Genomic DNA, 27,972 nt, shown 5'->3' with positions numbered 1-27,972 from the left:
GACCAACATTCATGGTGACGGAAGAAAACAGCGGGGGTTGCGGATTCGCGGCCAAGAATTTGAATCCGGGGAGGGCGACGGTTGGGGAGTCTGTTCACCGGGAATTTTAATCGGAAGATGGGGATTGAAGAAGAAAGAAGTTCAAGGTGCCATGTCAACAGGTCAACATTAAAATTAACCACATCAACAAGAAAGAAGCTCCACATCAGCTAACAACCTGTCACATGTCATCTTGTTACTTGGGAAACCTGTGAAAAGTTCTAGATGGAAAAAAATAATTGGTTCGTGGATCAAAATAGCACTTATGATAGGTCAGGGTGTGGCATGAAGAATCAGTTATAGTTCATGGTGCAGGATGACACTTTAGCCAAAATTATAAATCATAAGAATCGAAATCATTGAAAGTGTGTAAGATGTATGCAATATAGAATTTCAATGACTTTTGTACACTCTTTAAAAGTTGATAAAAGTTTATAAATAATGCTTTTTATATAGACTTTTATAGAGTCTTACAAAGTTTTAAAAAATTTTGATGAAAGAGAATAAAAATTTATTAGAATATAATCTATCATTTTAAAAGTCTAATGTCTATAAAAGTCATTATTGAATATACCCCTATTAGTCTATACACAAACCAAACTCATCCCTCTCTGCCAAGCACCTTGTGCTCAGATTGCATGTAGTGACCTTTCCCATGTGGGAGGTCATGAGATTGAGCCTCAGTGGAGGCGTTATTGACTCTGTGTGTTTCATTAAGTTGAGAAAATATGTTTGAATAGATATTATGTAATAGAGTCAGTAGCATTCAAAAAAAAAAAAAAAAAAAAAAACTTATCCCTCCCCTAATATAGACTTGTGTACTCTTTGTGCGCACATTATACAACCCATCATTTTGTACATGCACAATCCAAGAACAATATAATAGTGGATTTTAGCATAGCCTAGCTAATTTAAAGAGACTTGAAATTTTCCTTGCGAAATTATCTGACGCTACCAATTTATATTATATTTTATTTCTTTTACATTACCCCTAGAATTCTTGAACATTCTGATGAACGATATATTGATATATGCTGGAAGGTAGATGTCGTTATAGACTGAGTGTGTATTATGATCATATAATGACATAATGATGGATTTTTTGTCAAACTTATTTGTATTTAATTTTTATTAGACTATCTCTAAGGGCACACCAAATAACCAAAACAGGAAAGAAAAAAAAAAAGTGCAAATAAATTCCAAAGGACACGACATCCCACCAAATATTTGGTGTGAGATGAATTGTGCAGCGCCAAATTTGGCGCTACACTGTTCATCTCACACAAAATTGTTTATTCCCAAACTACCCTTTGTTTTTATTTATAAATTTTATATTATAAACATAAATTATATCATTCAAAAGATTTCATCAAGACGATTAAATTAAGATTAATATTGAAGATTGAATAATTAAAAATGAAACTACATATAAAGCATAAATTTAACACAATTAAAGCAAATTAAATCAAAAATTACTTTAAACAAAATTAACATAATATTTGCATTATAATTATATTTTATATTAAAATATTTAAAGATAATACAAAGTCTTAAGTTATGAGAAAATAAATTATTTTAGTGAAGAAATAAAATTTGGTGTAGAATTTGGTGTAATGGGTTGGAGTCTTGGAGATGGAAAACTTTTTGTGTAAGAATATGCTGGGAATATTCCTTTTGGTGTAAAATTTGAAATGAAATTTGGTGTAGAAGATCGGAGATGACCTTAGACACTCAGGTTGCTTTCTTGTTTTTTTTGTTTTTTTTTTTTTTTGTTTTTTTTTTTTTTTGTTTTTTGTTTTTTTTTTTTTGTTTTGTTTTTTTTTTGTTTTGTTTTTTGTTTTGTTTTTTTTTTTTGTTTTTTTTGACAAAGGTTGTTTTCTCAGAAAACATACACCTCCAAAGTGAAACCTTTCGATGAATAAGCGATTGAAGGACTACATTGACAATTCGCTAATAATTGAGGGACTACATTGACAGTTCGCTAATAATTGCAGAGTGAAACTTTCGTCGGAAAACATACACCTCCAGAAAGACGCACAGACCCACAATCAACAATACCTGCGAGAACAGTAATTTCTTGAGCCAAACGGGGGGTCACGCCAGAAATTGGCCCCATGAAAGGTTCCACCATCACAATAACACTCTACACTAACCCGAGAAATTGTATGGAGAGAGAGAGAGAGAGAGAGAGAGAGAGAGAGAGAGAGAGGTTTCGCACCCAGCTTTCTCTCACAGACCCGGAGCGCTTCCCACCGCTGCTACAGACGCCAGAGCCGCCGTGAATGGAGATTCCAGGAGCCGAGCTAGCCCCCAGGTCCCTCGCGGGTGCCAGATCTTGCGAACCATCAACAACATCAAGATCACCATCCTCTAAAGCTTCTTCGCCATCCTCATCCTCCGTGGCACCATCGGCGTCGGCAACCTCGCTTCCTCCGACGCGGACCTCGAAAACTCGTACCTGATCGACGAGACGAATTGGATCCTCATGAGATCTGGTTCAACAAGGACCCCCGACGATCCGGATGACTAGTTAGAGGATCGGTTCCTCAGTCGCCTCAACGAGACCTTCTCGCTGGGCCTCAAAATCACCAGATGAGACGAACAACGGAAGGTATGGTTCGAGAGACACCCTGCGTTTCCTAATTCCATGAATGGGAAACCTAGGGTTTTGCTTGTTACCGGGTCACCACCCTTACTAAACAGGGTTGGCAAGGGGAATCGGACGTGGTGGAGGCTAAAGGTGAAAACCAAGTTTTCAATTTGTTCACTCCAACGTCTAATAATGTCATGGCTATGGTGAAACAAAGCACCGGACTATGATGAAGATCCCATGCTTGGTAAGAAGAGGGCTGAAGACAAGAAAAGACCAAAATTCCCTTGCTAAATCGGAGCTCTCACCGACTTGTTGACGGGCTATAGTCGGAGGGACTAAATCGACTAAAAACAATTATTTTCGGGGACCAAATTGATGAATAACCGATTGAGGGACTACATTGATAGTTCGCTAATAATTGAGGGACCAAATCGTTGATTAACTCTAAATTCAATTAAAATAATACCTATAAGAGTAAATTCATAAGAAAATATACAAACACAATACCATAACAACACTACAAAAATAAAAGTACAAATTATAACGCTCAATCATCCATATATATTGAATTATATATATAATTTTGGTTAACCGTTCGGTTAATTCGATTAACCGATAGTTTTGAACCGAATTAACCATTAACCGAAATTTTGTAAATCCTTTAACCATTAACCGAACCGAAGTTTTCGGTTAAAGAACAGTTAACTGAAATTCTTCGATTCAGTCAGTTAACCGAACTTTCACCGAAGTTTGCACACCCCTAACAATTGGGTTACTGGTGGTAGCATAGAGGGAATGGTCATGCAATGAGAATATGGTGTAGAAAGTTTTAGATTTGCCTTGTTGTGTATATGTCTGGACCTTAGTTGTACTATAAATTCTTTATCTTGCAAGCGTATGTTGATATATTGCAGTGATAACTTCCTTTATTTTTTTTTTTTTTTATTTCCATTCGATGTTGAGACAAATTGTTGTGGGAGTTTGTCAATAACAATTGCTACAATTGTTGTCAATAGAAGAAGATAATAAATAATTCAAAATATATTGTTACAATAAATATTGTTATAATGATGTAGTAAAAATTAACTTACAATTTTATTTACAATTTTTTGACCTTCCTATCCTAAGCCCATTGAAGGCAGAATACACCGCCCTTCTACCATCAACGCATCCTGTGCAATGTAGAAAGATGGAGGAGAGTTCTCCCTGTTGATGGCGCATGTGTGATGTGTCTTCTGCCCCGAAGTTGATGAAGATGCTGATCATATTGTAAGGAAATGCTAGAAGGCTAGGGAGGTTTGGGAGCGCCTGATTCCTATCTATAACCGCGTGCAATGGGAAGGTGGCGACTTCGATGGGCAACATTGCGATGAAGTCGGACTGGAGTACGTTCTTTGCTACAACAATTTCAATTGGGCAAAGGGCATGCAACGATACAATTCGGTTGTTGTTACAATTATGCAGTGGTAAAATTACTTTTTTTTTTTTTCTATTTCTAAGTTATTTCTTGTGGAGAAATTCTGTGTATTTTTTTACATTAAAGATTTACATTACTTTTTCATATTGTATTTTTATTTGTAATTATGAAATTAGTTACTATATATAAAAATAGTCTATTAAAAGGCATGAAATATATTTATTTATATAATAATTATTTCCATATGAACGTATGGAATTGTCAATTTGAGAATTACATATAGGTATAATAGGATAGTATTATATTTATATATTATTATATACATATATATTATTCCAAAAAAAATATACATATATATTGTACATCATATATAGTTATTAGGATCAGATTTAGGAATGATATATATAATTGGGTATGTAGAATAATTTACTTCTATATATTAATTTAAAAATAACCTATTAAAAGGTTTGGAATGATAAAATAAATTATTTTGAAATTATTTGGCAGATTGGAATGTCACAAAAGTATCCTTGCAATTAGGAATTTTTATTTGTAATTATCAAATTCATTACCATATATAAAAATATAAAAATAGTCTATTAAAAGGCAGGATATTTATTTAAATAATAATTATTTCCATATGAATTTATGTAACTGTCAATTCCATAATTACATATATAGGTATAATAGGATAATACTATATTTATATATTATTATATACATATATATCGTACATCATATATAGTTATTAGGATCGTATTTAGGAATGATATATATAATTGGTAGAATAATTTAATTATATATATATTAATTTAAAAATTTAAAAATAATCTATTAAAAGGTTTGAAATGATATAATAAATTATTTTAAAATTATTTGACAAATTGGAATGTCGCAAAAGTCTCAGGAATTTGTATTTGTAATTATGAAATTAATTACCATATATAAAAATAGTTTATTAAAAGGCAGAATATTTATTTATATAATAAATATTTTCATATGAACGTATGTAATTGTCAATTCCATAATTACTTATAGGTATAATAGAATAATACTATATTTATATATTATTATATACATATATATCGTACATCATATAGACTTATTAGGATCATATTTAGAAATGATATATATAATTGGGTAGAATAATTTAATTATATATGTTAATTTAAAAGTAACCTATTAAAAGGTTTGAAATGATGTAATAAATTATTTTAAAATTATTTGGTAGATTGGAATATCGCAAAAGTCTCCCTGCAATTAAGAGTTTTTATTTGTAATTATGAAATTAATTATCATGTATATAAAAATAGTATATTAAAAGGCAGGATATTTATTTATATAATAATTATTTCCATATGAACGTATGTAACTGTCAATTCTATTATTTACAATATACATAATATACTTTAAAATGTAAAAATAAAATAAAATTAACATTAACTACTACAAATTTATAGGCCGTGCATCGCACGATACTAGTTTAGATTTTTTTGAATGCTACTGGCTCTATTATAATGTAGTATCAGTTCATATACTTTCTCAACCTAAAACACAAAGAACTAATAACACCTCCACTAAGACTCGAACTCACAACCTTTCGAATGGAAGTCCAACACGGATACTAGTTTAGATATATAAATATAAATACAACTATTAAACCAAACATCAGAGTACGCTACAAAGGTGTGGGTTTCTGTCCCTTCTCAGCTCCCCCAATCTCTTTTGTCTTCCCAAATTTCCCTTTCTTTACGAAATTTTGCAGCAGAAGAATGGAAGGGGATTTTAGCTTTTGATTTCGACTTGCTGACCCCGAAAAAAGTAGAGCAGAATCGCCAATTTTTTCTCGAATTTAATGGTTCGTCCTCGGCGATTCAAAACCTCATCACTGAATGCTATAAAGCCTAAAAGGGATTTAATAAGTGAGCTGCCGGTAGAGATAAAGGACAGAATTTTGGAATGTTTGCCCACCCGAGACGCTGCCAAAACTGCTCTACTCTCAACGCACTGGAATGATGTTTGGTTGCAGCATGGCCGGCTTGCATTCGATCTGAAATTCCTGCAAAGTGTCCAACAGAAACGGTGCCAAGATGATGACGGTAGAACCCTCGTGAACATAATCAATAATATCCTCTTTTTCCGTGCTGGGCCTGTTAAGAAATTTACTCTACAGATAAGGACATCAATTGATCCTAAGCCGCAGCAGTGTGATTTCGATAAGTGGTGTCTTTTTCTGTCAAGAAATGGTGTGGAGGAACTTTACATATCTTTAGCGAGTTATGTGGAGGAATATAAGCTGCCATTTTGTTTACTCTCTTGCAGGACAATTAAGCAACTGATAGTCCGCTCTCTCTTTATTTATTTGCCTGTAAATGCTGTTGGTATATTTTCCAATGTCACTTCTTTAGCTTTCTTCGCTGTTAAATTTAAGCGCAGTGTTCATGGAATTGCCTCTAGTATTAGTATTCCAAAACTTGAGAAGCTGGCCTTGGAACTTTGTGATGGGATCAATAAATTTGAGATCAGCCCTCCAAAGCTTGAAATCTTGTCTGTTATTGATTCCATTAAAGATGTGGTTGAGTCCAGATGGCTGGCACCACATTTGAAAGCTATTAAGACTCTTTGGTTGTGTGGCTTTTCGTTGCGGGTGAGAATCTAACTCATTCTACTTTATGCAAATGGATATATGGATACATATAATTCTTTACCTTAGCTTCTGGGTTGTTAAAAGTTATTGTGGTGGCTAATTTTGTTTCTTTATTGCTATTTCTCAAGTGTATGGATGTATCTATGTTTTCAACTGCAATAAATCTGCAAGTGATGAAGCTATATGAATTAAGTTTTGGTTTTGGGAAGCAGCTCGCGGTTGCTATGCAATTGGTTCAAAAATGTCCCAACCTATGTGAACTGGGAATTATGGCAAATGAGGTTGAGTATATATATATATATATATATATATATATATATATATATATATATATATATATATATATATATATATATATATTGCAATCACACATTATTCATCTTGTTTTGCTTTTTCAAATGTCCTCACAGTTGTGTCTTTCATTTCTTCTCGAGTTATAGTCAGGTAGGAGGGATGACAAAGAAGCTGCGTCAAGACTTTTGGAGGATCCAAAAGGTTGCTTTAGTATTCAGGAGCTGAAGATGCTTAACACAATCAAGATTGAATCATTCAGTGAGTCCGCACTCAAAATGCTTTTTATGAAGATATTGCTCTCAAAATCCCCTAGCCTAGAGAAAGTTGTTATCATGAAGTCTTGGGATATGAATGCCTCCGAGGTGAGCAAAGTTCTAAGGAAGTTGGAATGCTTCCCTCGTGCATCTCCAAACGCACAAATTGTCTCCACGGGCAATAACTATGAGACTATGCGTGAGGACTGGTTGGATACCCATGGTTTTAGCCTTTCATAAACTTAGTATTGTGAATCTCCATGAGTTCTATTCTGGTGCAAGTTAGAAATCTAAGCAATGTTTGATGTTGAAATGTTTACTAAGTTGTTCAGCATAAGGTATTTGTAATCAGCAAGCACAAACTCCAACAATGTCCCTCTATTTGCTTTTGTTTGTTTTTTTTTGAAGAAACGAAATATTATATTAGATTAAAGAGAGTCAAGCTCTAGTACAGAGCAATAGAGGAAAAAGGGACCAAGAAACAGTCCAAACAATCAGGCTTAGATAAGGTCTCCCGAGCTAGCAAGTGGGCGACCCTATTCGCGGACAGTTTAACAAACAAAAAGCGGAAATTACAAAAGTCTCTAGCTATTTCTCTAAGCTAGTGTTATCTCTAGAGGGAAGACAATTAACTTGTTGCCATTGATGAAGAAAAACCTGTGCTCCAGTAGTAATATTTTGCGCAGAGAGTACAATGGGATTCCAATCTTTTTTTCATTCCTTGCGTCCCATAGTTTCCAGCAGACTGAGATTAATCAAGATGCAAGCCTCACTGTCAGATAGATTTTTGATACCCCCTATATATCTATATTATCCTAATCAATAGCTTCTAGCCAGTGGGCATCTAACAAACAAATGATATGTGGACTCATCATCACCATTACAAAGTTGGCAAAGAGTAGGTACCTGCATCCTTCTTGTTGTTAAAAGATCCGTGGTAATGTGGTACCATTGGACTACAAGGTCCTTGGTTAAAAGGGAGCTCATTATTGATAGAAGAATCATCCCTAATTTTTTAAAACAATTTTACCTCGACGTTTCCTATTTAGATAATGATTTGACTTCATAAGCTAGCATAATATTATCTGTTATCAATCTCCCGGGGACAAAGACAGTTTGAAGTTCGGAATCAACCTGGTTTAGAAGGGGCTTAATCCGGTTTGTTAATAAATTACTTTAATTATGCTGCCTTTTCTTACTTTAAGTAAATTAGTTTATATGAATGAGAGGCATCAACAACAAATTCCACAACACTTACAGATCAAAATCAACATATATAAGTTCTATTCTATGTACTCCCAAATCTTATTTTCTCAATTTTTTACATTGATGTGGCGGGTTTTGATAAGCTATTTTTTCCATGTGGATCGCAATACGAATGTTTATATCAAGATTTTGTGTGTGTGAGTAAAAAATGGGAGTACACATAACATTTTCCAATCAACATATTCAAAACAAAGAAGTGAAGTTGCATTCAAAATATGCAACAATTAAAAATTTGAGTTAAATCAACACATACTCGATAAAGATGTAATCTCTTCAATGTAAGGCAAGAGAATATGCAAGGCAGAAGCATGTAATAGAATGCATTTCATCAACTTCTTTTTGTGTGACTGAATATTACAAGTTATCAGTATCATATGATGGACTACTATCTTCCACAGTCGTTGGACGTGTCTCATTAAGTCCATTGTGCTACAGGATAATTTTGTTAATTACATAAAACCCAGCAAATGACAAAACATAATTACCAACATAGTTATAAATTATAATCGTAAGTGTAGTCAAATAAAAAATTTTCAACGTTGAATCGTGTAAGACTTGATCAAATATCAATCGTTATATCGTGCACCACGGTGCACATAACAATGTGCGTCCTGCGCCTCCCAAAACGATGTCGTTTTGATGCATTGTTCAAAAAAAAAAACTGTTAAAAATGCACATAAACTCATAACAGAATATACATAATCTAACATAATACATAATACACATAAACTCTTAACATAATACACATAAACTCTTAACATAATAGACATAAACTCATAACATAATACACATAAACTCTTAACATAATAGACATAAACTCATAACATAATACACATAAACTCTTAACAGAATAGACATAAACTCATAACATAATACACAAACTCTTAACATAATACACATAAACTCTTAACAAAATACACATAAACTTTTAACATAATACACATAAACTCTTAACTGAATACACAAACTCATAACGCATGCAATACACAAAAACTTTTAACTGAATACATATAATGGGGTTTGATCCGTTTGAACGGACAGAGTGGCGCCCGTTACGTCAATCCCCGTCAATAGCAATTGAAACAACGACGTTTTGTGCATGTGCGCACATTACTATGTACGTCGTGGTGCACGATATAAATTGCCATCAAATATCTCTCCACCCGTGGACAATGCAACAATTCCAACAACTTCTTGGTAAAAATTATATTCCAAGATATTATCAATAATATCCTTCTTTTCAACTTTTACCTCTATAACTAGTTGAACTGTCCATGCGGGCTTATCAATAATATCAGAAGTACGTTCGCGGATTCTATATCATTCCGACATAATCTAGATAATAACTTTAGGATTAAGAGTCAAATTAGCCACTGAACGAAACCTGAAAGTGCAATTAGGCCACTGTACTAAAAAAGATTGCAATTACACCCTTCAACAAGTCAAATGGGTGCAATTTCACCAGCTAGCAGGTAAGCTCCCTCTCCTTCCGGTTACCTGGTGACTTGTACGCTGAGCTGGCAATTATTTTCTTTTTCTTTCCCATTTCTTCCTAAAAGCCTGTCTTTCCCATTGAAACTTCTAAAAAAGTTTATCAGATATGATCCCACAGCGCCTCTTAGAGTCTTAGTGTCTACCACCTCTCTTCTCCTCCATAATCTTACTGCCACACCACCGAGTCAATCAACTTTCACAACCTCTATTACTCCTCTTATCAAACCAAGCCATCGGGATTTACTACGAAGCCGCCATGCCGGTCACGCTGTGGCATGTATCAGGACCAAAGCATTGGAAACATTTCTCTGCTAAATCTGTTCTATCAGCCATAGAAGAACACCACGGTTGTCGCCGGTTCCCTGAGCGGAGCTGCAAGAAAACCACAGACAAAAATGGAATCACCGGAGTGGCTAACCTGATAACAACGTTCCATAAAAACGACGACCAAATAACAACGTTGAATAAAAACGACGAAACTTTAAAAGTCAAGACAATGGAGCCAACGTAGTACGCCTGACACGTAACAGCCATTCCAACCACGTTCACAAAGTAGGAAACCACCCCTTGCTTATACCCCTCCATTTCTGCGCTCAAACTCTTCCACTCCCCGCTCCAGAACAGCCACGTTGTCGTGACCAGCACAGTCTGCTAAAAAAAAATAAAAATCATACGTTTTGATATTTAGGATGGAACTGAAACTTGTCATCACTTTTGGGCTTTATCTAGTTGGAGGGAAACAAGGGACTTCTTGAGACACTTGTTGTAGAAGCAAGGTTGCTCCAGGTGAACCAGGTGGTCTGCCTTCCTTATCTTATGCCTTTAAAGGTTGTCTTGCTTTTATATATATATATATATATATATATATATATATATATATATAGGGTTGCATTCACATCAAACCTCCTTAAAATACAAACTTGTGAACAAATATGAGCTATTAGATTAGATTAGATTAATGGATTAGATTTAAGGAGTGAATAGGAAGCCAGGATCGTGATTAATGATTGTAAGGGCATATAAGACATTCAAACAATATCCTAATTACGGTAAATATATGTTTATGATTTATAACCTAAATTAAAGGAGAACAATTATAGTAGGAGTCATGTGAATGCAACCCAATTATAGTAGGATTCAACATAGCAATACACGCATCCCGCATCCGTGCGAATTCCCCCATGTAATACACAGTAATTCGTGCTTCACTATAGTTAACATTATGCACACAGAGTTGAACATGAAAATATCAATTTTGATCCCACGAGTATTAGCAAAATGACAGTTTTAGTCCACAAGTTTAATTTCTACCAATTTTCATCTACATACGCCTATTGTTCAGTACCAATTTTCATCCACGATTATTGTTTTAGTGCCAAAATTCATCACACTGGTCACCCATCCGTTTCAGATATGCCGAAATATGAAATTATTAAGGGCATTTTCTTCATTTTCAAATTAAGATCTCAATTTGAGCATGAATAAAAGAATTTAAGCCTTCAAATTGATCCCAATTCACAGTTTTCTTCATCAAATTAAGGTTGGATGAATGGGAGAACTACGAATTGATATCGATCTTAGGGCTTAAATCTCATTATTCATGTTCTATTTGGGATCTTAAGTTGAAAAGGATGAAAATACCCTTAAAATTTTTTGATTTCGTCATGTCTTAAAAGAATAAGTAACCGGCGTGATGAATTTTGGTACTAAAACAATAGTCGTGGATGAAAATTGATAGGAATTAAACATGTCGACTAAAACTATCATTTTGCTTATACTCGTGGGACCAAAATTGGTATTTGCACAATTAAGATACAACGTGTGTGCACAAGTGTATATTACCGTGTGCACAACAGATAACATACTGCGGTAACGCGTGTGCAACCTTTACGTTATAAGTGTGCACAGATTGACCAGTCACCTAGTCTGCTGTTAATTATACACGCCTGAGTTATACGTACCAGATATGTGTGCACTACTAAATCTATTACAAAGGACATGCAACCCCAGGCCACAACAACCGTACATGTCCAAACAAAGGCATAAGCGACTCAAAATAGAATAAGATCTTTCTATAAACAGTACAATAATGCTATTAGTTTGGTTTTATGACACTATTTGAATAGTTATATTTATCAGACTTATTATTCCTTAGAACTTGGAATTTAAAAAAATCTACAGCAAGTAACCAATGCACACACGGAAATATGTATGTGCACACAACTCGGAGGACAAACACCAAGTTCACCACCAGCGCACACAATGAGTACAAAGCAGTGCACACATGCGCGAAACTAAACCCACAACAATGAACATTAACGTCTGTATGGAAACCGGGAAAATAAGTAATATCAAACCTCCTCGCACGCAGAAAACTATATATTCGCACACAGGGTGTAGGGTAATACACAACGTAACGTTCTAAAACTAAATCTATTACCCTTGACTACAAGCAAACACTTAGAATAAACACGTGCACACAGAAGAATATGAATGTGCTAATTAAACATAACGTAAAAACAAATGATGATAAAAAACTAACGACAAATACCGTGCACACAGAAAAATAATAATGTGCCAATTAAACCGATATACGCGCGCACACTATAACTATTACCATCCAACCCAAAAATAACGTTAGCATTAATTAAACACTGCTTGTGTGACGTTACAGTAGCATCAACAAGTAAAATGTGCACAAGAAGATTGTGCACAAACAAACGTATCTGTATGCACAAAGGTAGTATGACCAAAAACTATAGTGAGCATAGTTTGCAATATACGTGTGCACACAATAGCAAAAACCCAAAACAGACGTAACTAAATACAGAATGCAACCCACGATAACAAAGAAAACCACTATACTAACATGTTTCCCCCCAACAACCAGTTAACTATCAAAGCATCCTCCAGAAGGTCAGGCATGGGAAACACAACTGATTCACAAGTGCCGGACGGTTGATAATGAAGCCGAGCAGCAACAACGGGGATAGAAACTCCAGAAGGCTTAACGGGACGCACCGCTTTAACCGGGGGCGCACAAACCGGGCCACCCGACACCGTGGTCTTAGTAACCACATTCCCTTTTAAACACTCCCTGCCAAAAAAACACACAAAGGAGAAAGAAAAAAATATCAAATAGGGCATCTAACCAGACGAGCACAACTACACAGAAAGGCATGCACACAACCTACGCCATATAATAATAACCCAAATGTAACAGCAGAGAACACATTCTGCTTAATCTGTATTCTACAACTGCAAACGAAAATAGCAAATAAATAATGAATAAAAGAGCACACATTTACAAACTGAATAAAAAGAAACAACAAAAACAGACTCTAAAATTTGGACGCATGTAGACCGTTCTCTAGCATCATAAACAACAAGGAAAAAAAAAACTTACACCATTTAAGAATCAGATTTACAAACCCATAGCAACTAATTCATCCAATCCACCATAAAACATAAAACCTCAAACAGAAAACCCAAGCATGAAAATCCAGCCAAAATCCGGCCACTACCCCATTCCACCACCCCCCATGAAAATCCGGTCAAAGAAAAAGGACAAAACCAGCCATTATTATATTGTTTGATTTCTGAACTCATACAATAAGACACACAACAGAGTCAAACAACCAATATTCTGACAAATATAAATATATATCTCACTCCTTTCTAAATAAACTTCTGAACTACAAATAAAATAAAAGTGAATCACCCCACACACACCTAAGCCTCCAAGTGAAACAGAATGCAAAAACGAGATACTAAACAGCATAAATGGCAACCACACAACTGGGATAAACAATACAAATACGTAACACAGAAACCATAAGCGGTTTGAGATACCACAAAAAAAAAGTCATAAAATGATTATGTAATTGAAAAGAGACATAAAACTATAGCATTGCAAAAAACAATCCAAATCAGCAACACAATCAAACCCCCCAGCCTCCAACCCACATGGCAGAGTAAGAAATAAAAAGAAAAAAAAAAACAGATTAATGGCAGACAGTCATGAGCCCAAAAACAACAACTCATCCTCTCACCTTCTTCATTTTATAACTCTTAAACAAAATTAAAAACGACAGCAAACACTAATACAATGGAGAAATAAGAACATATTTCTCCACCGTATTTCTCCACTGTATTTTTACACCATTTTTAAGGATACACATAAGAGAGAGATAAAAGAGGAAAAAACACCCCAACTCAACAGCTTCGGCAACCCTCCAAGCCACCATACCCGCGACCGAATACAATTTAAAAAAAAAAAAAAAAAAAAAAAAAAAAAAAAAAAAAAAAAAAAAAAAAAAGAACAAACCTCTAAGCCCCCATCCCCACAGCCGAATACAAATTAAAAAAAAAAAAAAAAAACATCAGAATAGAGATAAAAGATTTAAGTCTTAAAAATTTGAATTCATGAACAGATTACAGAAAGAGCAAAAATTTAAGAACTTACTAAAAACAAACAAAAGATTGAACTCTAAACTTTGAAACAATGAAGCATTAACTAGGCATAAAAAATAGGCAGAAAATAATCAAACTAACATTATCTAAATCATCACAATAAAAAACATATGGAAATTAAATCATCTAATCCATGCAAAAAATTCCCAAATACAAAACCCTAGCTCCAAATTCCGAGCAAAACCGGCAACCACCGCACTCCACAACCCCCAAAACGCATGAGATGCCTACAAACAAACAAACCCCCAACAAAGAAGACAAAAACCGCACAAAACACAAGAACCCACCAAAAAAAAACGCGGAAGAAGAAGTCAACATGTACCTCGCCCGACATCTTTCTCCGGTGGTCACCGCCTCTTTGATAAGCCACGGCCCCCACTGATTACCATCACTACGTGGAAGTGAAAATAGAAGGAAGAATCGACGAAAACGGCGCGAAGCGAGGAAGCCTACAACGCAAGGAGAGCCTTCGATACTCGGACAGACGAGAACAAAAGAATCGTGCCCGTGAAACCTGGAAATAAGACTAATTTGACTAGGTTATACCCGTTAGCAAAATACCAAAAATAACCCCCTAAACATAAAAACTTAAAATGCTTACCGTGAAAACAAAACAGATAGCGCAATAAATTAGAACCATCCAATCTCACCATCCAACGACCCCATCTTGTCCACAGGTTTGTATTTTAAGATGTGTTTTTACCTGAATGTAAATCTATATATATATATATATATATATATATATATATATATATATATATATATATATATACACACGTTAAGCTTATTACTGCTTATATAATCTCAATGTTCTTGTGCGTGTCTACTTAGCAATGAAATGCTATATATAGGCAATCTTTTGATTGGTTAGAGTTTGACCTATTCCCTTGTTTTGTTCATGAGTCCATTCAAATGGGAATTATAGGTCACTAGTTCATTATATATAGTGTTATTTGAGTGTCAGATATTGTACAAAAAACTTACTCTTTCATGTCTTTAGCTAGCTCTACCTTGAAAATTTGATCATTTTCTCCCAACAGAAGATGTATTCTCTGTGAAAACCAAGCATGCATCAACATATGCTGAAAACCAAGCACAGACCGCCGCGCTCAAACTCTTCAACGCCTCCGTCATGGCTTCATACGATTCCACATCAGCCCTAATAATCACCTTCTCGAACGCGAGTTCCTTTAACGAGGACAGTAACGCAAAAGAAGCCGTGGTATCGACCGTGAACTGTGAACAGAGCCCCTAACATGAAACGAACGTTGGCGGCGGCGGAGTTGACAGATGTCGCCAGGGATCTGCCACTATCGTTGTCGAACACCAGAAGGAAAAGGGAAAATGTGAGAAACACGACGGAGTTGAAGGTCGACATCACTGCGGTGAAGGTCATAAGGCATGAACCTCTGTGCATTGATAAAGAGAGCTAAAACCGTCGTGAAGGTCAATTGGGTTGTGATAAGAAGAGAGAGAGTAGAAATTTCAATGGAAGAAATAAGAAAGAAAAGGGAAATAATTGCCAACTCAACGTCCATGTCACCAGGTAACCGGAAGGATAGGGCGTTTACCTGCTAGTCGGTAAAATTGCACACATTTGACTTGTTGAATGGTGTAATTGCAATCTTTTTTAGTACAGTGGTCTAATTGCACTTTTAGGTTTCGTTCAGTGGTTAATTTAACCCTTATTCCATAACTTTAATATATACAAATTAAAAAGCAAATAAATTAAAACTAAAACATAATCCTTAAATGGATTTACATAATTTTCAATATGCAATTTAGTATTTATGTAAACTAAGCCAAGTTTATGAACATTTAGGCTTTGTTTGGCAGAGCGTATTTTGGAGCTTATAGCTTATTTTAATCTACTAATAAGCTATAAGCCCTGTTTGGTAATGTTCTCAAAATAAGCTCCTAGCTTCTTAACTTTTTTTTCCATCTTTATCCTTATTATTTTAAAGAAATGACATAATTTACCTTTCCCAATTAAAATCATTTTCTCTTCTCCTTTATCCGCAACTTTCACCGCAAATATTATTATTATTATTATTATTATTATTATTATTATTATTATTATTATTATTATTATTATTATTATTATTATTATTATTATGAGATTTGCAACAATATTGCTATTTCATTATGAGATGTTAGATAATCATGATTACGATAATAGTTTTATTTCAAAATGTTAATTTTTTAAAAACAAAATGTTAAATTTTAATATGTAAACAAACTAATTTAAATTTTATGAAGATGCCATTTTTAGTCTTTTTACATTTATCAGTTTATCAAAAATCTAATTTTACCAAACACTTTCAATCATAACAGCTAGCTTAACAGCTCTTCAGTTTTCAGCTCCGAGCTTATAGCTTTTCAGCTTTCAACTCCTAGTTTATAACTTTTCAGGTAGGTTTGCCAAACAGAGCCTTAGAACAAATGTTATGAACAAATATTAAACATGATAATATGATACACTAATTGATGCCATTAATAACTTAATATTAAATGATGTCATTTTGGATAAGGATTCAGCATATTATTGTGTGGACTATGGTCCACATAGTTGTATGAACCATGAATGTAATATACATTTTTAATATACTAAAAGTACATTATTTGTGTACAAAATGCACACTATTTGATAATATATAAAAAATCAATTTTTTTTTCAAATAATGTATTTTATGCATACAAATAATGTATTTTAAATATATTAAAAATGTACTTTTTATTTATGGTTCACACAAATATGTGGACCATGGTCCATGGAATAATGATTGTCACCCTACAATGTGGATTATGGTCCAAGATATAATTTGCGACATAAATAATATTGGGCCAATTAGTGGGCCAACAACAAGTCAACAATATTAACCCTCTGTTGGCCAATCATTATTCTGTGGACCATGGCCTACACAAGCTGTGTGGACCACATTTTGTATATTATAAAATAATGTACATTTAGTGCAAAAATAATGTATTTTTGGTATTATAATAATATATATTATATTTAGGAAAAGTAAATTATTTTATATAATATACATTTAATACATAAATAATATATATTTAGTATATTAATAATGTGGACCATGGTCCACACAATAATTTGTCTCTGTTGCCGCCAAAGGCACAAACTAATTATATCGTGCACCGCGGTGTATAATCGATTATGCACCGCACATCAAAACGACGTCGTTTTGTTTAATGAAAAGAAATGGTATCTGTTTCCCGTCGTTCCGCACCCTTCCGCAAAAAAGTAACTCTGTTATTCAGTTTCATTTTGTATACACTGCAGTTTTAGTTCAACACAACTACAGTTTCATTTTGATATAACTACAGTTTCATTCGATATTTATAGACTCAAATATGTGAAAATGTTATTTAATTTGATTTTATATACATTATAGTTTTATTAAAACACAACTACATGATCATTTTGATATAATTACAGCTTCATTGTACAATATACACTCAAATATGTGAAATGTTATTCAGTTTCATTTTATATACACTGCAGTTTCATTTCACCACAACTACAGTATCATTTTGATAAAACTGCAGTTTAATTTGATAATATAAAAATAATACGTGAGGCAGTGTCGGTTTAGATATACTATAGTGTCAGTTGGTAATTAACATATACAAAATGCACGCTCCGTTAAAACTGACGGCGCGCCGTTTCTTTAGCCGTTTTGACCACGGTGCACATGCACCGCGGTCCACGATATAACGACTGAAGTTTCCCCAATCGTTATATTGTGCACCAGGGCGTACAATACATTGTGCGTCCCGCCCTCCCAAAACGACGTCGTTTTGTTAAGTTGTGTGAGGAGTTGACGCGACGGAGTGTATGTGTATTATGTTATACAATTATGTACATTCTATTATACAATTATGTTAATTCAAAACATGGAATGTTTTTTTTTAAGAGTTAAGAGTTTATGTGTATCATGTTAGGAGTTTATGTGCATTATGTATTATGTTAGATTATGTGTATTATCCTTTCAAAAAAGTGTATGTGTATTCTGTTATACAATTATGTATATTTTATTACACAATTATGTACATTTAAAACATGAGAATTTTTTTTTTTTTTAAGAAGTTAACATCAGACACGATAAACGAAATTTCTAAAAAAAAAATACAAAATGACGTAATTTTGGGTCAGAGATTGTGCGCCTTGGTGCACGATATAATTTGCCAAGTTTCCCAATATTCTTCCAGACGGTACAACAGGCAAGGGTTACTGATACTTTCCCTAATCTCTCTTTTTTTTCCAAATTTCTTTTGTTTCCAAAACCTTGTGGGCTGAATTGGAATGGAAATCTAGCGATTTGAACTTCTGTTTCCAGTTTAATGGCGACTTGTTGTCGAAGAAAATCCGAAGCGGATGCAGATGGTTTCAGTCACTTTTCCCCCAATCTCTGATTTCTTCCCAACTCTTCCAAATTTCATTTTATTTGCGAAATACAAAATCTTGTTGAAGAATAGAAAGATTTTAGCTTTTGATTTCGACTGACACCTCATTGTTCTTTCAATTTAATGGCTCAACGTCTGCGACTCGAAATGGTAGCGGATCATGCACGTAGAGATTTAATAAGTGAGCTGCCCTTAGAGTTAAAGCTGAGAATTTTGGAGTGTTTGCCCACCCGAGATGCTGCCAGAACTGCTCTGCTCTCAACACACTGGAATCATGTTTGGTTGCGACTTGGGCGGTTTACTTTCGATGATGACTTCTTCTGGGATATCCTACAATGTAGTGGTGAAAGATTCGTTCCTTGTAAAATAATAACTTACATTCTCTTGCAGCATGCTCGACCCATTAAGAAATTTAGCCTAGACCATAGTGCCACAGTTGATCATATGTTGTTGGAGTCGGATTTGGATCAGTGGTGGCTTTATCTGTCAAGAAATGGCATTGAGGAACTTGACATATCTCTTTGTGACCCTCAATATAAGCTGCCATTTTGTATAGTCTCGTGCCCCACAATCAAGCAGCTGACACTCAAAGGTTTGGGTTTTGATTGCCCAATTATAAATGCTCCTTCTATTCTTCCCGGTGTCACTTCATTAATTTTCTATGATATTGTTTTTAATCATAATGTTAATGGAATTGGGTCTAGCATTCCTAATCTTGAGAAGCTGAAATTCATTCGTTGTGACGGGATCAGTAATTTTAAGTTCAGAGCTCCAAAACTTGAAAACTTGTCTATTTTTGGTTTTAGACCTGAAGCTGAATCCAGATGGCTTGCACTTCATTTGGAAACAATTAAGGTTCTTTGCTTGGATCATAACTGCATATTGGTGAGAATCTCTCTTCCTTCATATATGGACTATATCTAGTATTGACAGATTAAATATTCTTGCCTTCTGGTTTGATAGAGTTCTTTCAAAACTTATATTCTATTTTTTGTTTTTTGTTTTTTTTTTTTTTGTTTTTAAATAAGTGGGAAGATGTTGAAATAGCGTCCTTCCCAACCGCAATAAATCTGCAAGTAATCAAACTGGATGCTATAAAGTTTGCCAATGAAAAACAGCTCATGGGTGTTTTGAAGTTGCTTCAAATATCTCCAAACCTATGTGAACTAGATATTAAAACAGTAAGTATTGTAAGACAGAAACCTATATATAGTATACATTTGGCAATCATGATTTTTGTTTTCTTAACATCCTCATGGTTGTTCATGTTTTTTTATTTATTTATTTTTTATTTGTTGTTGTGTTGTAGACGGGCCCTGAAGATGACATAGAAGATGAAGATGACATAGAAGATGATGACATAGAAGTTGTTTTACGACTTTTGAAGGAGGATCCAGACAATTGTATTGTTAATCAAGATTTAAAAATGCTTAAAACAATCAAGATTAATCGATTTTGTGGATCCACAGTCGAATTGTTTTTTGTGAAAATGTTGCTCTCAAAATCCCCTAAACTAGAGAGTGTTGTTATTCAGGAATATTATTTTGTTGATCCGCAATACAATAAGGTGATAAAATTCCAAAGGGAGTTGTTGTGCTTCCCTCGTGCATCTCCGAAAGCACAAATTATTGTATTGTGAAACTCCATGGGTTCAGTTCGTATTCAACTTAGAATTGTAAGCAACGGTTGCGGTGGAAGTTGCAATAATGTTTTGTAAGATGAGGATGGTACCTTAGCTTGTTTCCTAAGGTGTTGATTAGAGTCCAAGAATATCATTCTTTAGTTTTTCCTTCAGTTAATTGTTCTAAATTTTACTTCAGATAATGTGATGTGAGTTCTTACTGCTTAGCCAAGTGTTTCATATGACTTTAATGCAACGGTGATTCCATGTGATGTGAGTTCTTACTGTTTAGCCAAGTGTTTCATATGACTTTAATGCAACGGTGATTCCATTTTGATGGCCCTAGTTCCTAGAGCTATCAAAACGGTCGGGTTGGACCCGTTTAACCCGTATTTTATACGGACTGGGTTGGAGGATTTCCAGCCCGTCCCGTGTAACCCGTGGGTGGGGATACGGGTTATACGGATTGGCCCGTGGGTTACACGGGCCGGTCCGTATAACCCGTATCCCCACCCACTTCCAAATGTGTTGTATAATTGGGTATTTTATTAATATTTAAAAATGTGTTGTATAATTGGGTATTTTATTAATATTTAAAAACATTGTTGTTAACAAGACTTGAACCCCTGACCTTTTACTTAAGTTATCAAATTATTACTATTGAAACCAATTACACTAAGAACACATGTTGAATATTTTAATATAATTATATATCTATTTACATCATTCACAAGCATTACTAAATATATATCTATATTAATTAATACAATTAATTGTATCGTTATATAAATATTAATTTAAAATTTATTTATTATATAAACTACATAAAGTAATAAAATATATATTTTATAAACTTTATAACTTAATAGTATATATTATAATTACAAATAAAAAATATTACACGTAAAATATATTATTATTAAATATAAATTAAATAAATTATAATTACATATTAAAAACTAAAATCTAATTTTATATGTGTATATACATATTTGTTAACCATGGTTAATGTGGTTGATTGGAAATAGTTTTAGTTACTAACTTAAAGGTTATGAGTTCAATTCCTAAGCAATACGACAATAAATATTTTAATCACGTAAATTTAAAGAAAAAAAAAACGGGTTGGCCCATCAGCCCGCCCTACACGGGTTGGGTTGGGAAAATCCCAACCCGTGGAAAAACGGGTTGGCCCGTCCCGTCCCGTTTCTAGTTGAACCCGAGACGGGCCAACCCATATGGGCCGGGCTGGCCCATTTTGATAGCTCTACTAGTTCCCATGGAATATAATGCAACTTGTGGATTGTGTGATGCATTGTAGTTCTAATTTTTTGTCCATGTCTTAAAAGTATTATTGTTGTATTCTAGCTAATATAATATGTCAACCATATTAGCAACCCTCTCAAATAGCTAAGTTTTAACAATTTGATTAAAAGTATGTTAGGTCTTAATCTTTTATATATATATATATATAGATTTTGAATCCGGTGCACACCCGCTAGTCAGCCGAGTCCGTGAGCACACTCCCTGATCGTTGATTTTAATTTTTTGACGATTTATATTGATTACCACTTGGATCCCATGTTATACTGATTTTAGATAAAGCATGAGTCTTTTTGTCCTTAAGCACTATATTTATTACTTTCCATTTCATTTATTTCCATATTTATAAAGATTTGTAGCGTTATTTCAGCTCTCCTTAATCAATATTTCTCTCTCTTATGATTTTCTTCGGAATTTTACGGCGGTGTGTGCGTGGGTGTGGAATGGTGTGTGCGTTTTACTGTAACAGGACTCGTAATTTTACGGCGGTGTGTGGAATGGTGTGTGCGTTTTACTGTAACAGGGCTCGTACATCATGGTGTGCTGGTTTTTTTTTTTTCCTAAAATTATGCGTTTTGGTATGTGCGTTTTGGTTTGTGTGTTACTAGTTCCGGGCGTGTGCGAAACGTATCCAAAAGAAAACAAAAATATGCGAATCTAATTTGGGTATCGGCGTTTGAATTTCGAGTAGATAATCAGTGCGTATTAGATATTGTATTGGGCTTGTTGAGTTTTTTTTTTTTTTTTTTTTTTTTTTTTTTTTTTTTTTTTTTTTTTTTTAAATTGTGGTGAATTTTACGATGGTGTGTGCGCGGGTGTGAAATGATATGTGCGGTTTTCTGTAGCAGGAGGTGTACACCATGGCAAACTATAAAACGCACACACCATTCCACACCCACACACACACCACCGTAAAATTTCCCATAATTTAAAATTACAGATGTACAAAATATAATTAATTATTACCATTGATATGGTCCCTAATAATTTAAAATATCAATTTCCATTCATAATCTCCCTAATATAATGCTTAAGATTCCAATTGAATTATATCCATAATTAAACCTATATCTACAATTACTATTTAATCCTTTTGATTTAAATATATCCTTAATTACTTTCACAATCTCTTATAATTTCAACCATTTATGGAAAATGAATCAATGGATATCATGAGATCTCATGATCTCATCTAGTATAGGGGTTGCACCAGATTCGAAGCCTATATATATATATATATATATATATATATATATATATATATATATATATATATATATAAAAGAAATGTTTTGAAGAATTTAGATGGTTTGTACATGTGTGTCATACAAGATCCAATCCTCCAAACGGCTCAACAACATATTATCTTCTAGACATTTGATTATGTCTGCTAAGCCACTGAGTTACTATGATTTACCTTCATCCGGTCCACATGCTCTGTCGGCCTAGGGATGCTTTGTTGACCTAGGGTGTGGGGGCCTTTAAGATTAGGGATTCAACCCGTTCACAGAAGAAGCATATTGTCTTCTCAATTTAATGTACATTTATTGTCTTTACATATGAAGAATTATTATTTAATAACATATTATTGTTTGTTTGGCACCACGCTTTTTATATCATAAAATGCCAATCTAATTTTTGAAATCACCCAAGTTAACACATTATTATTGACTATCATTGTTGCATTTATATTCCGCCTTCAAATCTGTATGAGACCCATCAAGTTAATAGATTATTTTGGAATCTTTATATGATTTTTGTATATATGATGATATGCACTATGGCTTCTATTTCAATGAAATTGTAACTTTCTTGAATATTTATTTAATAAATTACTTCATCTAGAATTGAGTTTAGAGTATTGTATAGTGTGCATCCGTTACTAGTCCTCTTATTTTAGATGCCAATAAGTTAGTGTGATTTAAGTGCATCAACAATCCTTAGAGAGCTAAATTGTGAAAGTCTACCAAAACACAGTCCAATTACTACTCACTAAATCATTTTAATGTGAAGCTAAGTATGATAAAAAAAACACTCACTAAGAGTGTGTACTTTTGAAGGATACCAAAAAGGAGTTGTGCACCACTACATACACCTTTGAAGGACGCTCATTAGATGTAAATTATTTATGCTTTTGTGGAGGCACAAAGAGACATAAAAGCTTCTACATAATGTTAAACTCATTGTATTACATTCATTAACAAATAATGATAGTCTTTTCAATTGATAGAAAGTAGGGAAGTAACCCCTTAATTGAAAGTATTTGAGTTTAAACCAAAAAAAAAAAAGAAAAAAGAAAAAAAGAAAAAAAGAAAAAAAAGCATAGGGGTTTCAAATTCAAAAATTAAAATATTTACCTAGAATGAGCACGAAATATATGTATGTATGTATGCATACATACATACATACATACATACATACATACATACATACATACATACATACATACATACATACATACATACATATATATATATATATATATATATATATATATATATAGGGAGGCCTTCAAGTAAGAACTCATGTTAGGTAGGAACATAAAACTAATCTAAACCTTTGAATCCTATCTAATCAGTGGTTTATATTAATTAAGCATTAATAGGATAACCATTCATATACGTAATTACAAGGGATAGTATGGTATTTTTCATAATCTAAGAATTAATAATTAAAATTACGTTTGAGATTATCCCTAGAATATAGGATAAGTAGATGAGTAGGATTCTATTCTTTCTGTAATTCAGCGAATGCCAACAACGTACAGCACCCTTGTCCGACATTCACCTGAGAAATCTCGCCGGACGAGTGCATCACCAAGCAGCCAAGTTCGTGGTTCAAGTAATCTTCGCCGGACAGAATGGTGGCAACCGAAGATCGTGACAGTAAGTTCTAAATCTGAATACGAAACCATAGATGTCTGTGCAATTAAAATTGATAGGGTCTGGTAGTGGTGTGTGTAAGCATGCCCTCTTTGACACATTATATCCTGTAGCACTGTAATTAAACACATGCTCAATCTGTAATCTTCTGGTATTTCGCATCTGGGTTTATCATACTAAATGGCACCCACTTAGGCACTGAATGGCACTCACCGACATGGGCTTGTATGGTTGTGTTCATCTACCCTTATGGGGCAGTGCACATACAACCCCACGTGTACCATTATGTGCACAACCAACACAACGTCAGTGCACCTACCTACTCTAAAGGGCGGAGCACTAAACTACGCAGCCGGGATGGATGATTGTGCACCTGTGGTGCGAATAATGTGCCAATCTCAACGCTGAAACCTAGTGAGCGTGCATGAGAGTAATATTATGTGTGCCACATAAGTTTACTGCATATTGAACTAATACTTTTGCACTCATCAACAGGTGAAGCCGTTATAACCAAGGGGTCTACCGGGTGTTCGATGAATATCTCACCCCGATCAACGAAGTACTGGACCCCCGAGTGTGAACAAGCCAAAAAGCCTTTTGTGGGACAGGTGTTCACTACATTGGAAGAAGGAATTGAGTTCTACAAAACTTACGCCACCACTACTAGGTTTGATGTCCGGCGCGCCTCGGAGAAAACGGATAGGCAAGAGCAAATCACATGGAAGTATGTGTTGTGATAGCATGTAATCATTTTTACACAACTGATGATGAAGTTGTTTTTCTGAAAAAGATATTGTTCTCTGCCGTGTGCACCCGATTTGAACAGAATGTGCCATACCGGATGAATACAGGCCATTTGGACATGAAGGCACCAACGACAAGCCTGAAGTGCACAGACAGACCTGTGTGCACTGCTACCTATGTGCCTTCGCATTGTGCACCTGTACATAACAGAGTGTGCCCATACCTCTCCCGAAGTCTCTACACTACATTTTTTTGGTTGAACTCTTTATTAACCTGTTTGTGTTCGAATAATTGTCTACCAAATTGTTTACACATAGACATAAACGTGATAGCATGACTTCGTATATACACAGCTGTTCCTAAAGTTTCTTGATGGAAAAAGAGATCCCACTCTAGAGTGTGCACCAGAATGAACATAGTGTGCCAGACCTGATTCAAACACAACGTGCACCTCTTAGGTTGAATTGTGTGTGTCATAATGTGCAAAAATACTGATAGATTGAATCCGCGTAAACTATGATGATGTTAAAGATGACGTTATGCACATATGGGTAAAACTGAGTGTGCCATAATGTGTAGAATTATTGTGACCATGAACTGGCGTGCACTTAGGTTGATCTGTGTGTGCCATTATGTGCAACAATTCTAATAGATTGAATCTACGGAAACTAGGATGATGTTATACACTTCTGTGTGCACTTGCGTTAAAATGGTTATGCCATAATGTAGAGGATTAGTGTGTGCCATACTGCATTGTGTGTGCCATATTGCATTGTGCGCGCCTAAATATGCAAAATTACTAATAGAATGTAACTGCGGAAGGCAGATTGATACTAATAATAGAATGTACCTCTTAGGTTGATCTGTGTGTGCCATAATGTGCAAAAATACTGATAGATCAAATTCGCGTAAACCATGATGATGTTAAAGATAACATTGTGCACTTGGAAAAAATTGAGTGTGCCATAATATTTGGAAAATTTTTATTTTTTTTTATAAAAATAAGAAATAATAACATAAAAATGAAGATAGTATTCAAGTGAGTTTTGTTTTTTTTAAACGGAATTTATATTTAAAGTATAGAACATTTTAAGAATAATCTACATCTACATCTACATCTATCTACAAACCTAATAATAAGAGCCAATAAAGTTAGGTCCCTAACATTAACTAAAAAAATATTAGTGTAATTATTCGTTGAAATGAATGGTTCAAATTATTTTAATTTTAGTATTATTATTATTATTATTATTATTATTATTATTATTATTATTATTATTATTATTATTATTATTATTATTATTATTATTATTCATACTTTACCAACTATTATATCATTTACTTTTCTTTATCTTTATTAATAAATTAAAATTAAATTAGATTGGAAAAAATAGTATATAGAATGTAGCTCTTAGGTTGAATTGTGAGTGCCATAATGTGCAAAAATACTGATAAATCGAATACGCGTAAACCATGATGATGCTAAAGATGAGGTTGTGCACTTGGATAAAACTGAGTTTGCCATAATGTGAAGAATTATATATTGTGACCATGAACTGGCGTGCACTTAGGTTGATCTGTGTGTGTCATTATGTGCAAAAATTCTAATAGATTGAATCCATGGAAACTAGGATGGTGTTAAACAATTCTATGTGCACTTGCGTTAAAATGACTGTGCCATAACGTAAAGGATGAGTGTGTGTCATTCTGCATTATGGGTGCCAAAATGTCCATAGATGATATGATTGACCACAAGTAGATGGTGCCAAAATGTAGATGGTTTGTTGAAAAGCTACAAGTATAAGATCATTTACTTGAAGTAAGTCAATTCTTAATTGCATTGCTTACAGCAATTAGATGCTTAGACTCCCATTGCAGTGCACATCTGAGTAAACATAAGGGCCAGGAAATATGAACTCAGGCCATTTTCGCCGAAACGGCACACCCGACGATGCTGAAGTGCACAGACAGGCGTGCGTATCTATGATTGTGCACCCATTATCCAACCGTAAGTGCACACTTCCTCATCATAGGGTTGTGGTATTGTTGGTTCTAGTTTTCAACCCCTAACACCCGTAGCCATGATGACCATAGGTGCACCTGTGCACGAGTGTATGTGCCAAACAGGCCAGGATGCACCTGTACAGACCAGAGTATGCCACTTCTATCCCGTGGTTTTTTCCCCCGCAACCTACAGCCTCATGAACCTAACGCTTAGAAATGAAGCTGGAAGTTGATTATTTCATATGGAAACACAATAATAAGGATTGAGATAAAAAACTAGAGTAAAGTATCATCGAAAACCAAACTGTCTTAGAAGTTGCTTTAGATTGTACTGGACAGTGTGCACATGTAACAAACAGAGTGTGCCACACCCAGTGATCCTGTGTGCACCTGCGCTGCGATGGAAGTGCCAACAAGAACATGGTGTACCTATGTGAGCACATAGTTAGCAACGTGGGTGCACGAGCACAGTGTGAGCACATAGGTATTGGAGGCTATG

General features: G+C 34.4%; 2 protein-coding genes and 1 long non-coding RNA gene across 6 annotated transcripts; 2 read left to right on the top strand and 1 right to left on the bottom strand.

The window, feature by feature from the left end:
- The first annotated feature begins 5,737 nt into the window (after positions 1-5,737).
- LOC109156375 (F-box/FBD/LRR-repeat protein At1g13570-like) lies at positions 5,738-25,979 on the top strand. Of its 4 annotated transcripts, none has more exons than XM_019304214.1 (6): positions 5,738-6,696; positions 6,825-6,977; positions 7,141-7,248; positions 19,073-19,083; positions 20,558-20,560; positions 25,968-25,979. In XM_019304214.1, the coding sequence occupies exons 1-3, from the start codon at positions 5,905-5,907 to the stop codon at positions 7,213-7,215; spliced, it is 1,020 nt and encodes a 339-aa protein (XP_019159759.1). In that variant the 5' UTR covers positions 5,738-5,904; the 3' UTR covers positions 7,216-7,248; positions 19,073-19,083; positions 20,558-20,560; positions 25,968-25,979. The 4 variants fall into 4 exon arrangements, with proteins under 4 accessions (XP_019159759.1, XP_019159758.1, XP_019159757.1 ...); XM_019304213.1 differs by having other exon boundaries at positions 7,137-7,248; XM_019304212.1 differs by lacking the exons at positions 19,073-19,083; positions 20,558-20,560; positions 25,968-25,979 and having other exon boundaries at positions 5,738-6,693; positions 6,822-6,977; positions 7,137-7,637.
- LOC109156387 lies at positions 12,618-15,007 on the bottom strand. The gene is made up of 2 exons (XR_002050014.1): positions 14,765-15,007; positions 12,618-13,101 (listed from the first exon to the last, which is right to left on the bottom strand). It is a non-coding gene; the product is annotated as an uncharacterized LOC109156387 (long non-coding RNA).
- LOC109156379 (F-box/FBD/LRR-repeat protein At1g13570-like) lies at positions 19,119-20,750 on the top strand. The gene is made up of 4 exons (XM_019304225.1): positions 19,119-19,787; positions 19,931-20,083; positions 20,212-20,575; positions 20,614-20,750. The coding sequence occupies exons 1-3, from the start codon at positions 19,347-19,349 to the stop codon at positions 20,539-20,541; spliced, it is 924 nt and encodes a 307-aa protein (XP_019159770.1). The 5' UTR covers positions 19,119-19,346; the 3' UTR covers positions 20,542-20,575; positions 20,614-20,750.
- Positions 25,980-27,972: the final 1,993 nt, after the last annotated feature.

The sequence above is a fragment of the Ipomoea nil genome, unplaced genomic scaffold (genome assembly GCF_001879475.1).
Source record: "Ipomoea nil cultivar Tokyo-kokei standard unplaced genomic scaffold, Asagao_1.1 scaffold2705, whole genome shotgun sequence".
In the NCBI taxonomy this organism is placed as follows: Eukaryota; Viridiplantae; Streptophyta; class Magnoliopsida; order Solanales; family Convolvulaceae; genus Ipomoea; species Ipomoea nil.
Note: the sequence above shows the minus strand (reverse complement) of the source record. Positions and strands in the feature narration are given on the sequence as shown.